This window comes from Nesoenas mayeri, assembly GCF_963082525.1.
Source record: "Nesoenas mayeri genome assembly, chromosome: 25".
NCBI classification, from domain to species: Eukaryota; Metazoa; Chordata; class Aves; order Columbiformes; family Columbidae; genus Nesoenas; species Nesoenas mayeri.
In genome coordinates, this window is record NC_137549.1 from 1,248,417 (window position 1) to 1,262,428 (window position 14,012).

Below are 14,012 nucleotides of genomic sequence, written 5' to 3' on the forward strand. Positions count from 1 at the left end.
TGGGGCTGTGCTGGTCATTGGTGCTGCAGTTATTGGCATCTGTGCTGGGTTCAGGGGACAGTGGGGTCTGTGCTGGGATGTCTGTGCGGGGTCGCAGCGGGGGCACCTGTGCTGGTTGTTAGCAGGATTTGTGCCGGGGGAATGAGTTTGGGGTTTCTTAGGGGCTGTGCAGGGGCTGTTTTGGGGTTAATGTGGCCTGTGCTGGACTTGGGGCTGAGCGGGAGTTAGCAGGGTCCATACGGGGCTGGTCCCTGCTGGGACCCTTATTCAGGGGACACTTCCCTCCAAGCAGGGTCACTGTGGGACAGGGCTGCTTGGGCCGGGGAGTGGCCCCACTGCTCTGGGATGAATGGGACCAGCCATCGTCTCTGGAGCCGCTCGCCCCATCCCACTGCCGGGGCTGAATCCTCCACAGCTCCTGCCGCCACCACCTCCCGGGTCCCTCCCTGGAGCTGCATCTGCCCTTGGCGCCCTCCCCGCTGGGGGGCGACCAGACCCAGGCACAACCCGCCAACTGGGGCTGCCACCAGCCACCCCCACCTGGCCCTGGCTGCCGCTCACGGGACTGGGGCGCCAAGCTGGGCTCCTTCCTCCTCCAGATCATCCACCATGAGGAGCCCCGGGGGTCAAATCCTGATGGATTTGGGCAGGATTTGGCCTTCACGGACCAGCTTGCTGCCACCCTGGCAATGCACAAGGATGCTTGGCCCCCTCCCTGCCATTTTCCAACCCATGCTGCTCCCTGCTGGGAGGGGTCCTGACACGTCCCTGTCCCACGGGGGGCATGTGGGCCCCCCAGCCTGGAGGCACCGCTTTCCAAAGTGGGGAAAGAAAAAAACAATGGGATGCAGGAAGGAGGGGCTGAGCAGGAGGATGCACTTTCCTTGTTTTCTTTTGGGCCCAGACTCATCCAGCAGCGCTCACCAAATGGAAAAAGACAGTCAGAGCACGCCTTGTGCACTGGGCCGAGCGCCAGCTGCCGGGCTGGCCGCAACTGGGGCAAACTGGGGGAGTTTCCCGTTGGTCTGAAGGGAGCGGAGAGGTTCAAGGCACTTGCTGTCCGTGCGGGAGCAGCCCACATGGGCTGGGGCTGTGCGTTACCCGTCCCTTGGGTGCTGCAGTCTGGCAGTGCCTGGCACCGGCACGGCAGCTCCGGCGGGCTCGGTGTCGGGTGGGATTTCTGCGCCTGTCGGGAGCAGATCTTGGCACGTGTGGGTGGGAAGGGGAGAGGGTCCGGTGCTGCCTCACGCAAGCGCTTCCCCCTCCACCGCGCCACTGGCTCCAGCCACCCCACCAGGCTGCTGACCTGGGAACGCTGCAGCCGGTGGGACTTATGGGGGGCATCCCCCTGCATGGGGAGGGGTTCCTCATTGCTGGCGAGCATGTGCCTGTGCCACAGCTCTTCCTCCTGGTTGCGCTGGGATGCAGCCCAGCAGGCATGTCCCCAGCGGGTCCCTGCAGGCTCCTCGGCTGTCCTGGGGTGGGTTTGGGGGGGCTTGGCTGGGAGTGACCGCCTGTCCTTCTGCTCCTGCAGGATGAGTTCCACCCCTTCATCGAGGCGCTGCTCCCGCACGTCCGCGCCTTCGCCTACACCTGGTTCAACCTGCAAGCCCGCAAGCGCAAGTACTTCAAGAAGCATGAGAAGAGGATGACAAAGGATGAGGAGAGGGCAGTGAAGGACGAGCTGCTGAGCGAGAAGCCGGAGGTGAAGCAGAAATGGGCCTCGCGCCTCCTGGCCAAGCTGCGCAAGGACATCCGGCCCGAGTGCCGCGAGGATTTCGTGCTTTCCATCACGGGCAAGAAGCCCTCGTGCTGTGTCCTCTCCAACCCTGACCAGAAGGGGAAGATGCGCCGCATCGACTGCCTGCGGCAGGCAGACAAGGTGTGGCGGCTGGACCTTGTCATGGTCATCCTCTTCAAAGGGATCCCGCTGGAGAGCACCGATGGTGAGCGCCTGGTCAAGTCGGGCCAATGCACCAACCCCATCCTCTGTGTCCAGCCCCACCACATCAGCGTCTCTGTCAAGGAGCTCGACCTCTACCTGGCTTACTTCGTCCGCGAGAGAGGTGAGTGCCCGTCCACCCATGCCACGGAGCGGGGTTTGTCCCCGCCAGAGCCAGCTCCCTGCGCATGGCGTTGGCCCAGCTTTCATGTCCCCCCCAGTGTCTGTCCCAGCCCCAGCTCTGGCTCAGGAACACCACTCGGGGACACATTTCCTGTTGCAGACCTTGCAAAGAGGAGCGCAGTGCTCCCCTTCCTCCAAACTGCTGTCCAAGCGGGTGCCCCCACGCTGCCCATGGATCCTGGCTGCCCCAGGAGGCAGGTGCCAGGGAGAGGAGGAGGCGAATGGTCCCTGAGGATGCTCCTGGCTCTGGGCATCCCTGGGAATGGCATCTTGTGGGGAGTTAACCCCGCATCCCAGGCCTGTGTGACGTGGCTGCCTGTGCCAGCAGCCTGGTGAGGAGCAGGTGGGCGGCGTGGGCAGGAAGGGACGGCCCGTTCCTGGCGCATCCACCGAGGGCTGGAGCTGGGACCAGCCCAGCAGTGCCAGTTTGCCGTGGGCTGCGGTCCCGGCCCCTCGCCCAGCGAGTGACCAAAGCAAGGACAGGAGTGGCTGGGGAGGGGACAGCAGTAGCGCTGGTGGGGGCAAACCCCAGCAGCTCTTGATGTGGACTGAGGAGATGCTGCTCCCCTGCCCTTTCCCTGCCCGGGGGTCCCACAGACCTGCTGGGAGAATTGGGTTGGTTTCGGTACAGCAAGCAGGGAGAGTCAGACCAGTTCTCGAAGCCTTGATGATGGAAAGGGGGAAACTGAGGCACAGCAGGCAGGACAGACAGCTGTTTCCAGGCTCAGAGGATTAGGTCCCTAAGCCATCATCCTCACTGCTGACTCACGTCACCTCCTCGCGTGTCAGGAAGGGGAAGCTCCTAGTAGTTCAGGTCAGATCTTATTTTATCCAGGAAGGTTTGCCATCCCCGGCTGGTGACATGCCGGCACAGACACCCTCCTGGCAGCTGGGGTCCCCCACGGACCCCGACATTCCCCTGCACTCCCAGGCAGGTGAGGAGCCTGGAGAGGTGCTGCATAATCCCTGCGGGTGAGGGCAGGGCTTGGTTTTACAGGGGTGATGCAGGGGCGGGGGGTCTGTGATGTGCAGCCCCGAGGGGCACTCAGGAGTCTCACAGCCCCGCCATGGCCAGGCCAGGCTGTCCAGGGGTGCGGGGACCAGGACGTCAGTCCCCTCCTGGCAACCCCCTGTGCACACCTGCAGCCCTGAGTGGTGCCCCAGCCCGTGCCCCTGGACCCTGTGAACCTGTCCCCATCGGCACCACAGCAAGGGGAGCATGGGGCTGGCGGCTCCTCGCCTGACACCAGATAGTGACACCATGGACGACACCACAGTGCTGGCAATCCCAACAAAGGGAGTGCCAGCACCGTGAATCACAGTGGGCATGGGTAGCTGTGGGATACAGTGGGGTCACTGGGGAAACTGAGGCATGGTGGGCACGCGACCGCCCCACTCCCCAGGGAGCTGCATGTCCCGAGCAGGGCTCTGGGAAGGACCGGCAGGCCCTTGTGGCTTTGGGGAGAAGCAGGACACGGCCTCTGCTGCGGCCAGATCCTGCCCCAGGGCCCAGGTGAGACCCAGGGCAGGTGGGGAACATGGGCGATCGAGGCACGGGGGGCACATGTGCAGTCGCACACGCATGTGCAGCCAAGACCTGCCTGCCCAGCTGTATCTCCCAGCACGTGCACACGGATGGTGCTGGTGCTGCAAGCCTGTGCCTGCACACATGGCTCACTTGGGGGCAGGATAGGGCCCAATGGGGCCTGGTGCTGCTTTTCCCAGTGGTGCACTGGGAATGGTGGGTGCTGTGCTGGGGCTGGGGTGCTCTGGGTGCTGGCTGTGGTGGGGACGTGGGTGTTGTGTGCCGGATGGGGCCGTGGCTGCTGAGCAGAATAGGGAGGTGTCGTGTACTGAGCTGAGACATGGCCATGCTGGGCTAAACTGAGGTGGGGTACAGGGCTTAACTGGGGTGCTGCATGGCGTGCTAGTGGCATCCCATACCGGCTGTGTGGTGGCGCTGCATAGTGGTCTGGACTTGGGGCACCATTGACCAGCTTGGCTGTAGATACGGTGTCATGCTGGGCTGGGTGTACCCTGTACTGGGCTGGACTGGGAGCATCCCCGTGATGGACTGGGAGCCCTACAGTGGCCACACAGACAGCAGGGACCAAGTGCCCCACAGCAGCCATGATGGGGTCCCCTCTGCTGCTGTATTTGGGTGCCCACGCTACCGGGTTCCCTGGCCATGCCGCAGCCAGCGGGTGTCTCTAGGGAGGTGGCTGCCCCCCGCCTCCCCGTGACCTTGACCCTGGCGTCTGGGTCCCCAGCAGCCGCAGTCACCTGACTGTCTAATTGGGAACACAGCGGCTGTAAATACTCTCTGATAAGGCCTGGCAGCCTCTCACTTTCCCTGTTAAGGTCGCTCTCTGCTCTGGTTAAGGGGGACTGGGACGGGACAGCAGCACCAGTTGCGCTGGGTGCTGTGCTGGGGCAGGTGCTCAGCGTTGTCCTGGCTCCATCCCACAGCGAGCACTTCCGTGGGCCTGTGGCTGTCAAAGGCTTATCTGGCTTGCTGTGTCAGTGGGGAAACTGAGGCAAGAAGGGACATTGAGGCAGCTGCCACACCAGTGGGACCCTACTCTTTATGGCCAAGCGACAGCCCTGCTCGGGGTTTGCTGGGCGTCCCCACAGCCTCTCACGCTTGCTTGCCTCCTCCCTGCCCAGCGTGCTGCCTGCTCCCTCCTGCCTGCTCGCTGCAGCTCGCTTCCGCACGCTCTCCCCCCCTGCACACCTCAGCCTGCAGCCAGCCCCCCGCAGCACCCCCAGCCCCAAAGGGGCCTGGGCAGGAGGAGGCTGGAGGGAATCTCGCCTGCGCAGGGTCCCCCTGGCTGGGCAGCTCCAGCTCCCCGCAGCCCCCCGGTTATCAGGCCAGAGCACGTGGGCTCTCAGCTCCCCCGCCTACGCCCGACCCGTTTTGCTGGTGTCAGCACAATTTCCCATCCGCTGCTCTGGCAACGCCAAGGAGGGGAGGCAGTGGAGGAGCCCCCGCCTCTGCTCTCCCACCTGAGGTTGGGGGCAGCCTGGGGGGCGCTGAGCTCCCAGCCCCTCCGGACGAATGCCAAGGGCTGTCTCTGCTTCTTGGCTTCTTCTTGCCCTCGTCCCTCTGCCTGGGAAGACCCGCCTGGCTCTCCATGCCCCCAGGTGTACATGGGGAAACTGAGGCATGAGCAACACCAGGCTTGGGTGAAGCTCCATCCCAGCCCTGCTGGCCCCGAGGGGGCAGTCGTGGGGTGGAGGGAAGCACCGGGTGCCTGGATCCGCTCCATAGCGCTCGGCAGCGCAGCACTGGCCCCCAGAGCACCCTGCCCCACACCCACTGCCCCTGGTACCACTGCAGCAAGGGCTGGGTGCAGGATGGATGCAGGGCTGGGTGCTGGCTGTGAGCAGGGCTGGGTGCAGGATGGGTGCTGGCTGTGAGCAGGGCTGGGTGCAGAATGAGTGCTAGCTGTGAGCAGGGCTGGGTGCAGGATGGGTGCAGAATGGCTGCTGGCTGTGAGCAGGGCTGGGTGCAGGATGGGTGCAGAATGGGTGCTGGCTGTGAGCAGGGCTGGTCTGTGCACACCGCAGTGGGGGAGGGGATGGCGCTGCAGCCCGGTGCTGGGTGTGCAGCGGGGGCGGGGGGCTGGGGGGAGCTCGGAGGTCGCTGGTGAAAGTCAAAAGCATTGCAGTAAAATGGTAATCAATCTCCCCAGTCGATGGTGCCAGGACCTTCGAAGCATTACAGAGAGGTTCCTCCCAGCAGCTCCTGATAGCAGCAGCCGGTCTGAGGGGGGCTGGTGCCCCACTCCCTGCGCCCTCACCCTTGTGCCTCCGCCCCTGCATCCCCATCCTGGCACCCCCTCATCCCTGGACACCCCTCTTCGTGCCCCATCCCTGCATCCCCGTCCTGCTACCTCCTATCTCTGGACCCCATCCTGACCCAGCTCCGGGAGCTGGGGGAGGCAGAATGGGGTCATTGCTGGCTGCTCGCATCCTTTGGGGTGCTCTGGGGCTGGCAGAGACCCCGCAGATGGCGTGCTTAGTGGGGCAGAGGGGACAAGGCTCTGTTCTGCGCTGAGCTTCTCCTGGCAGTGCCAGGTGGCTGAGACCCCCAGGGCGATGCGGGGTGGAAGAAGATGGGTGCCCAGGGCCAGCAGGCAGCGGGCCCCAGGGTGCCATCCCGCTCCCGGCAGCCCAGCGCGCTGCCGTATGCAGCCAGCAGACAGCACGGGGGGCAGGCAGGGACCTCCGTGCCGTGCCAGCATCTGCGTCTCCCACCGCCTGGCAGCCCCTTATCTCCCCTCACCAGCCTTGCCGCTGGCTGCAGTGCAAGGCAGATGGCACCAATCTGCTGGGGAGCCCGTGCCAGGGCTTTCATCCCAAGCACACCTGCTGGCCGTGCCAGGCCGGCCATGCCAAGTGTCTGCGCAGTCCCTCCAGATGGAGAAGCAGGCATTTCCCTGGGCAGCGCCGCTCTGCCAGCCCCCTCCCAAATATTTATCAGCAGGGTCCTGAAGAGATTGATGGGGTGCACAGTATTTGGGCTCTGCCATTCACAGAGACGGGCACCAGCAGGCAGGTGGGCTGGAGAATCTCCCTGCACACAGATAAACATGTACAAACCCTCCTCACGCTCCACATATCTCTCTGCTCCCAGTCCAGGAGGCTGAGGCTGAGGACAGCAAGACTGGCAGAGCCCAGCGGGTCTCGGGGGAGAGGGCACAAGGGTATGAGACACCCGAGAATGGTCAGAGCCTGGGTTCCTGCCCCCAAGAGCTGCAAGCAGCAGAGGCAGAAAGGGGCTCATCGGGATGCAGTGACCCCAGACACCCCTATTCCCTGCGCTGTTGATGCCTGGGGGACTCCACCATTGCCACGCCTGGCCCTGCTGTTGGCAGCAGCCAGGGTGGTTTCAGCATGCTGGAGCTCTCTGGATCGATGTGCCGGCGACCTTGGGGAGGTCAGGGCTTCCCCGGCTCTCCCGCAGTGCGCCGAGCCGGCGGCGTGCCGGAGCCAGCCGGCTTCCCTGCCCTGCGTCACTGGTGAAGCGAGTTGCCCCATGCTCAGCCCTGCAGCCTCGACCAGGGACCTGGCACAGAGCGCAGTGTCCTGTGGTGCAGGGGTGGGGTGGCAAGGGGCCGGAGTGGTTCCCTGCACTGTTTGGCGCCTGATGAATAAAAGATGAGTGAGCTCCGTCTCGCGAGCACCTGCCATCCCCCGCCTTCACCACCCGCCATCCTCCCGCGCTGGCAAGCGCTGTGCCCTTCCCGGGGCCGCAGTTGCCATCCTGGCCAGGCGCCCAGTTCCGTGCCGCACTGGCCAGGGGCAGCTGGGGTAGCAGATGCCCGCGGCACTCCCTCCTGCCCATGGCTGCAGGCATGGAGGGGGGAACAGACACCTCCAAGCCCCACAGCGTGCTGCTGCAGCTCCAAGCCAGACGGGCACCAAGAGCTGGGTCCTGGGGTCCCCTGCCACGCCAGCCCCCGCACTGGGGTCTCAGCCAGCCCTGAACCCACATCCTCCCTAGCCCTGGCCTCAGACCCAGCCTTGGGGTGGGAGATCCCACAGAGCACTGGGAGCGATACCTGCAGTCAGTGTGGGGGTGAGACAGGGGTTAGTGGGGAGAGGGGGTCAAGGGAGACTGGGGGGGGGCTGTGGGACTGTGCAGGGGGGTGGTTGTGTCACAGCCAGGGCCTGTGCAGTACCGTGGGGCGGTGCCATGGGGCTGTGCCATGCCATGCCACCAGGGTCGATGGGCCAGGGAGATGCTGGTAGCCCGCAGCAGCAGCAGCTGCGCAGGGCAGGCAGGGCACTGCGTCCGGCAGGACAGTGGGTCTGCCCGTGGCAGATGGGGGGCAGGCCTGGGACCCTCTGGCTGCACCTGCAGAGCTGGGGTCTCCCCCTGACCCCTATCTCCATTCTCCTTCCTCCTGCCATCCTGCTGCTTTCCCTTCCCTCTCTCCCTCCTCCCTGTCAGCTCTTGCCCTCTTGCCCTTTTGCTTTCTTTTTTATTTTCCTTTTTTTCTTTTTCTTTTCCTTTTCATTTTTTTCTTCTTTCTTTTTCTTTTTCTTTTTTTTCCCCTTTTCCTTTTTTCCTTTTCCTTTTTTCTTCCCTTTCTTCCCTTTTCCCTCACTCTTTCCCTCCACTTTCATTTCTTCCTTCCTTTTTCTCTTTTATTCCCCCTCCCTCCCTCCCTGTCTCTCCCTTCTCTCTCCCATCCCTCTTTCCTCTCTCCCATCCCCTCCGAGCAGCTGCACCCCCATAGCCCGGGACACAGGGGCTGGGTGCCAGCACCCTGCGGAGGGAGGTGCCAGGGGGGGCGCGGAAGGCTCAGCCGTCCCTTTGTCCATCCCGCTCTCACCCGTCCCTTTGTCTGCTGCCATCTGTCCCCACTCGCCTCCGCGGGCGCCAGCAGCCCTGGACGTGGCCCAAGCCTGGCAGGGCCGAGCGAGGGGGCGGCTGCGACGCTCTCCTGGGGGGGTTCCCCCCGGCCGCTGCCGTCTCCCCGCGCCAGCCAGGGTCGGCCAAGGACAAACCCACTCGCTGCCGGCGCGCTGGCGCTCGCTCGCAGGTGCCGGCCAACGTCCTCGCGCCTCCCCAGCCTCCTGCCCGGGCCAGCTGGCTGCGGCCCGCGGACGTGGCAGCGGGGCCGTCCGTCCCCCCCGCCTCAGGGGCTGCCTCCGGCCAGGCCCTTGTGGGGATTCACTCGGCTGGGGGAGGAGAAGCTGCTGCCCCTGTGACACTGAGGGGCTGAGACCCAGCAAACTCTTCTCAGCCCATCCTAGCGCCGCAGCTCTCTGGGCGCAGCGGGGGCTGAGGGGGGAGCGGGGTGTTGTAAAGGCCATGGTGGAGGGGTCCGGTGCTCCCGGTGCACCAACAGCCTGGCTGAGCCGGGATTTACCCAGCACACACGGGGTTTCTCGGGGTATTATATAAAGGAGGTTACACAAGCGAGGCTGTTCCACGTTTTACATAAGGGCCACTCCAGCTGGCCCAGCGGCAGGACGGGCAGAGCTGCTCAGAGCAGTGGGGCTGCTGGGGGGTGGGGGCTGCTGGGGGTCTGGCAGGAAGAGGCTCCCAAATGAAGCCCCCTCCACCCCAGCCTCTCCCACCCTTAACCCTTGCAGTGGGGCCACTGCCCCACAGCACTCAAGCTCTACAGGTCTCCAAGTGTCCCACATCCTGACCAGGCTGTTCACTCTGGGCCCTACTGATGCACACTGTCAGGGAGGGCCAGCCGGAGGTACCAGGGGAGCTGTGTGTTGCTCCTGTGTAGGTGGTGGGGCTGCGCTGCCACCAAGGGAGAGACAGGGGGGCAGTTGCCCAGGGGCCTTAGCCCTGAGCCAGCCCCAGGGGAAACTGAGGCACAGGGCAGAAACCTGCAGGCAGCAGTGCTGAGTCCTCTCCCATCTCCCGCCTGTCACTAGCAGAGTAGGGGGGTGGAGAAGGAAAGCTGCTGCCATTGCCGGAGGGCCTGGGCTGTGCAGGCCAACGCCAGCAGCTCCACCAGCCCTGAGCATCCTCCAGCCTCTGCACCCGCACCCCACACCTCTGCCAGTAACACCGTGCCCTGTTACTGTCAGCGCTCAGGCACAGAGCCAGGGCTCTCCTGCAGCCGTGCCAGCCCCGGGGGGCAGCCAGCCTGCAGGGACCCCCCCAGGGCTGGCCGTGCTGCCCGGGGGTTGTTCCCATGCACCAAGGCCACGGGCAGGGAGTTGCCATGGGGCCGGTGGCACCCTGCCAGCTGGTGGGGCCAGGGTGCCAGGGATCTATAATTCAATGGGTGGCATCAGTCCAAGCTGCCAGCGCAGCCAGGAGCTCGAGCAGCCCTTGCCCCCCCACCCCAGCACACGCTTTCATATTTTTAAAAGTGATTATATCACCTTGTTTGGGTGCTGAGTGCTCTCCCCCTCCACACCAGGAGGACCACAGCACTGCACCTCCTTCCCCGCTGGGCTGCAATGTGGCAGCAGGGACCCCCGCGTCTTATCTCCCATCCTGGCCCCGGGGGTGCGAATGGTGCAGGATGCCCTGACAGTGAGGCTGGGGGGCATGGGGGGCTCCCCAAACTTCCTTCACCTTCCCAATATGGTCAACCCACTTGTTAGGTGCTAGTTTTGGTCCACCCCTAAAATGTCCTTTGGAGAGAACAAAGCCGCTCCAGGAGCCTGGTGATCCCTTCGCCATTTTAGTGCACGCCAGCCGGCTGCAGGCAGCCATCACATGGCGGTGAGAGCAGAGTTTGGCCCGGCTGCGCTGTGCCGGAGAGGCAGCCAGAAAACTGCTGGCGAGCTCGTCTGGCCCAGCCATGAGGATTGCTGGCAGCTGGGGGGGCATGGAGCCCACAGCCCCTGTCCTCACGCCCACGGGTCTTTGTCAGTGGGGATACGGGGGTCCTGGGGGGGAACAGTCCTGCTGCCAAACCTTGGAGCTTGGGAAAGTCCCCCATGCACCTTGGGGTGCCATGTCTGGGACTGTGGTGCTCAGGTGGGGGGAGGCCCCTGGGGTGACCACCAGGTCAGGGGTGGGTGGGTGATGTCAGCAGTCCTGGGTCAGGGTGATGCTGGTGGGAGGGTGCGGGGACGTGGAGGGTACCCAGAGGGGCACCCCGGGTGGGTGAGTGGCTCTGCCAGGTGTCCTGGGAGAACAGGGTCCAGGATGGGCTGGCTGTGCCAGGCGTCCTAGGAGAGCAAAGCTGCATGTGGGGTATTGGGTACTGAGGAAGAAGGTCCACGTGGGGTACGCTGGGGGTGAGGAAAGGTCTATGTGGGCTAACCTGGGGTGAGCAGGGGCCACGTGGAGTGTCTCAGGGCAAGCAGGGTCCATGCAGTGTGTCTCGTGGTGAGCAATCGTGGGAGGTTCTATTTGCCAAGCCAAGGGCCGTGCATGGCACCTCAGAGAGTGAGGGCACAGCCCGGGGGCTCCTAACGGCCGAGCACCCCCGGGAGCAGGCAGGCGGGTGCTGCCGTGCGGAGCCGGAGCCTGGGGAGCCCGGAGGCAGCAGCGGGGTGGGCGCGGGGAGCCGGGCCGGCCTTGGGGCTGTAACCGCCAGACACCGCCCCGTGCCTTGGCTGGGCTCCACTGCTAACCACTTCCAGAGCCGCTGCGAGATTTGTTGTTTTAAGAGCTGAGGAGGGGCCGTGTCCGGCCCCGCGGTACCCACGGGCATGCGGGGGGTCCCTGCCGCCGCTTGTCCCCCCGCTTTGTTTGCTTGTGCCCCGCTCACTCCCACCACCCACGCCCACGGACTTCGGCGTGCAGCAGCTTTCAAAAAGGGGAAAAAGAAGGGAAAAAAAAGAAAAATCGAGACAAGTAGGGGGAAATCCCCGCATCCATTGCTGGGGGAATTTCTGCTCCCTAAAATGGCTGCCTGGAGGAAGCCAAGTGTGTGGGCAAGCGCGCAGGCAGGCGCGGGCACAGGGCGGCCGGCAGCGGGATGTGGCACTTGGGAGGGATGCTGCAGGGCCGCTGGCATGGAAGGGCTGCCAGGCCGGCCTGGGGAAAGGGTGGGGAGGAACGCCGGCAACTGGGGAGGGAGACAAAATGGCTGTGTTTGGCATTGACATCAAGCACCCCCGGGGGTGGTGTGGGAGGCACAGGAGGGGGCTGGGGTGGGGGGCGGCACAGTCCCTGCTCACAGACCTTGGCCTGGCCAGCCAAAAATAACGGTCCCAGGAGCCACATCTTTGCAAGGGACTGGGGGGGAGCACAGGGCAGGGGGCGAAAACGGGGAGAAAAAGAGGAAAGAGGGAAAAAAACCGCAAGCGGCAGCGGGCGGGCTGGCAGTGCCGAGCGCTCTGTTTTGACGGTGGTGTTTGGATTGTCGCAGCCCTTTCCCAGCATCCGCCAAAGCTGTGAAAGAGAAACACCGAAGGCCAAAGGGTGGGAGGAGGAGGAGGATGAGGAGCTGGGGAAAGATGAAGAGGGGAAGAAATACATGGCAAAAGTTTTGAAAGGGCTGTAAATGAGGGGTGTGCGGCCGAGCCTGTGCCGCGGTGAAGGGTGGTCCCGAGCGCGGCTCAGGGCCTGGTGGGGCGCGGGCAGCCAGAGGGTGCGTGGCCGTGCCGGGCCGCGCCGCTGCCGCTGAGCTCAGCGTCTGAGCTGGGTTATTTTTAGCCAAGATGGAGCGGGGATGGTGGGGGCTTTGGCGGTCAGAGCGGGTGCTCCCTCGGGGCCCTGCTGCCCTCTGCGGGGGCTGGGGAGGCAGGACAAGGTGCCGTGGGGCAGCGAGGGCGATGCCCAGCCAGGGCGACACTGCCCAGCGAGGCACCGATGGGTCATGGCAGTGGCTGGAGGGAGTAGGGGCGGCAGGAGCAGGGCCGGGTGTCCATCGCCCTGCCTTGAGCAGGTCAAGTGCTGTGGGTTTCCCTCCTGTCGGGAGCAGTGCCCGTATCCTGTGTGCCAGCACCAGAGTGTCCCCATTCCTGTCACTGGCAGGGTGTCACAAGGCAGGATGCTCGGTGACCCTTCCCTGGTGGCTGGGGCTGTGCCGGCCTGGTCGTGATCCTCCTGTGGGGTGGGACTGCTGGCCAGACTGCCTCACTTTCCCCACGGAAGCAGAGCAGCGAGGGAGGCCGCCATGGCGGTCGGCCAGCACGCATCCCTGGCTCATACTGGCACGGGGTGGCTCACCTGGTGGTTTTTCCTCTTGCAGATGCAGAGCAGAGCAGCAGCCCCCGGACAGGCATCGGCTCAGACCAGGAGGACAGCAAACCCATCACGCTAGGTGAGCAGGACAGGCAGGGCTCAGACAAGGCGTCAAGGGACACCTGAGCCCGTGCCCAGGTCCCTGAGGCAGAGGCCCCTCAACAGGCAGTCGTGGTCCCCATGCCAGCGGCTCCTGCCAGCTGCTCCGGTGCCCCCAGGCGCAGCCACTGCCCCGCACCAATGAGCTGGGCCTGGCCTCAGCCTCGTTCCACGGCCAGCACAGCCCCGCTGGGGCCATGTCCCTTGGGGGCAGCAGCTGTCATGGGGTCCCGTAGTGGGGGCGCAGCCCCAGCCCTGCCGTCACTGCCAGCGGCAGGGAAGCTGAGGCACAGAGCAGCCCCAGGGTGTCCTCAGCAGAGAGGACCAGTCAGGGTGGTTCCTTGCTGGGGGAGGGAAGTGAAGCAAAGCCAGTTGTGGAGGGGGCATGGGTGGCATTACAAGGGATGTGGGGAAGTTGTGGTGCCCTTGAGCATTGCCACAAAACAGTGCAGGGCAGGAGGGATGGTCCTGTCCCCCCCATCACTCCCTCCTCTCTCCTGTGCAGATTCAACAGACTTCCAGGAAAGCTTCGTCACCTCGGGGGTGTTCAACGTCACTGAGCTCATCCAGGTGTCCCGAAGTGAGTGCCACTGTGATGCCACCACCCCGATCCCGCTGCATCCCGCAGCATCCTGACAGCTCCCCATCCCGGCTGCAGGCTGGGGCTCCCCTCCCTGCCGGGTAGGGGGCAATGCCGGGACCCTCCTGATTCCCCTCTCTCCCACCAGCGCCAGTGGTGACAGGCACAGGGCCAAACTTCTCCCTGGGGGAGCTTCAGGGCCACCTGGCCTATGACCTGAACCCCTCCAGCACTGGCATGAGGAGGACACTGCCCAGCACCTCCTCCAGCGGGTAAGTGCCAGCGGGGGCGATGCCAGGGACACACCGGGGGATGCCGGGGCTGTGCTGGGGGGACGCCGGGGCCAGGATGAGCACGGCCGCCGGCTGCTGGCCACCTCCCCGTGGAGGAGGTGAGGCGAGACTGGATCCTGCTGAGAACCGCTGCTGATCCCTTCCCTGTCTCCCAGGAGCAAACGGCACAAGTCGGGGTCCATGGAGGATGACATCGACACCAGCCCGGGGGGCGAGTACTACACCTCCTCCAACTCCCCCACCAGCAGCAGCCGCAACTGGACGGAAGACATGGAAGGGGGTAGG

General features: G+C 64.8%; 1 protein-coding gene across 5 annotated transcripts in view; it reads left to right on the forward strand.

Moving 5' to 3' along the window:
• NFIC (nuclear factor I C) overlaps window positions 1-14,012 on the forward strand; it is a 46,029-nt gene that overhangs the window by 18,099 nt on the left and 13,918 nt on the right. For all 5 annotated transcript variants that reach the window (XR_013923324.1, XM_080359500.1, XM_080359499.1 and 2 more), the window contains exons 2-6: window positions 1,535-2,066; window positions 12,763-12,834; window positions 13,360-13,434; window positions 13,583-13,706; window positions 13,883-14,007. Coding sequence is in view for 4 of the 5 variants with exons in the window: in XM_080359500.1 (XP_080215626.1) it covers window positions 1,535-2,066; window positions 12,763-12,834; window positions 13,360-13,434; window positions 13,583-13,706; window positions 13,883-14,007 (928 nt within the window). In the remaining variant the exon portion in view is untranslated. The remainder of the gene's footprint in view (window positions 1-1,534; window positions 2,067-12,762; window positions 12,835-13,359; window positions 13,435-13,582; window positions 13,707-13,882; window positions 14,008-14,012) is intronic.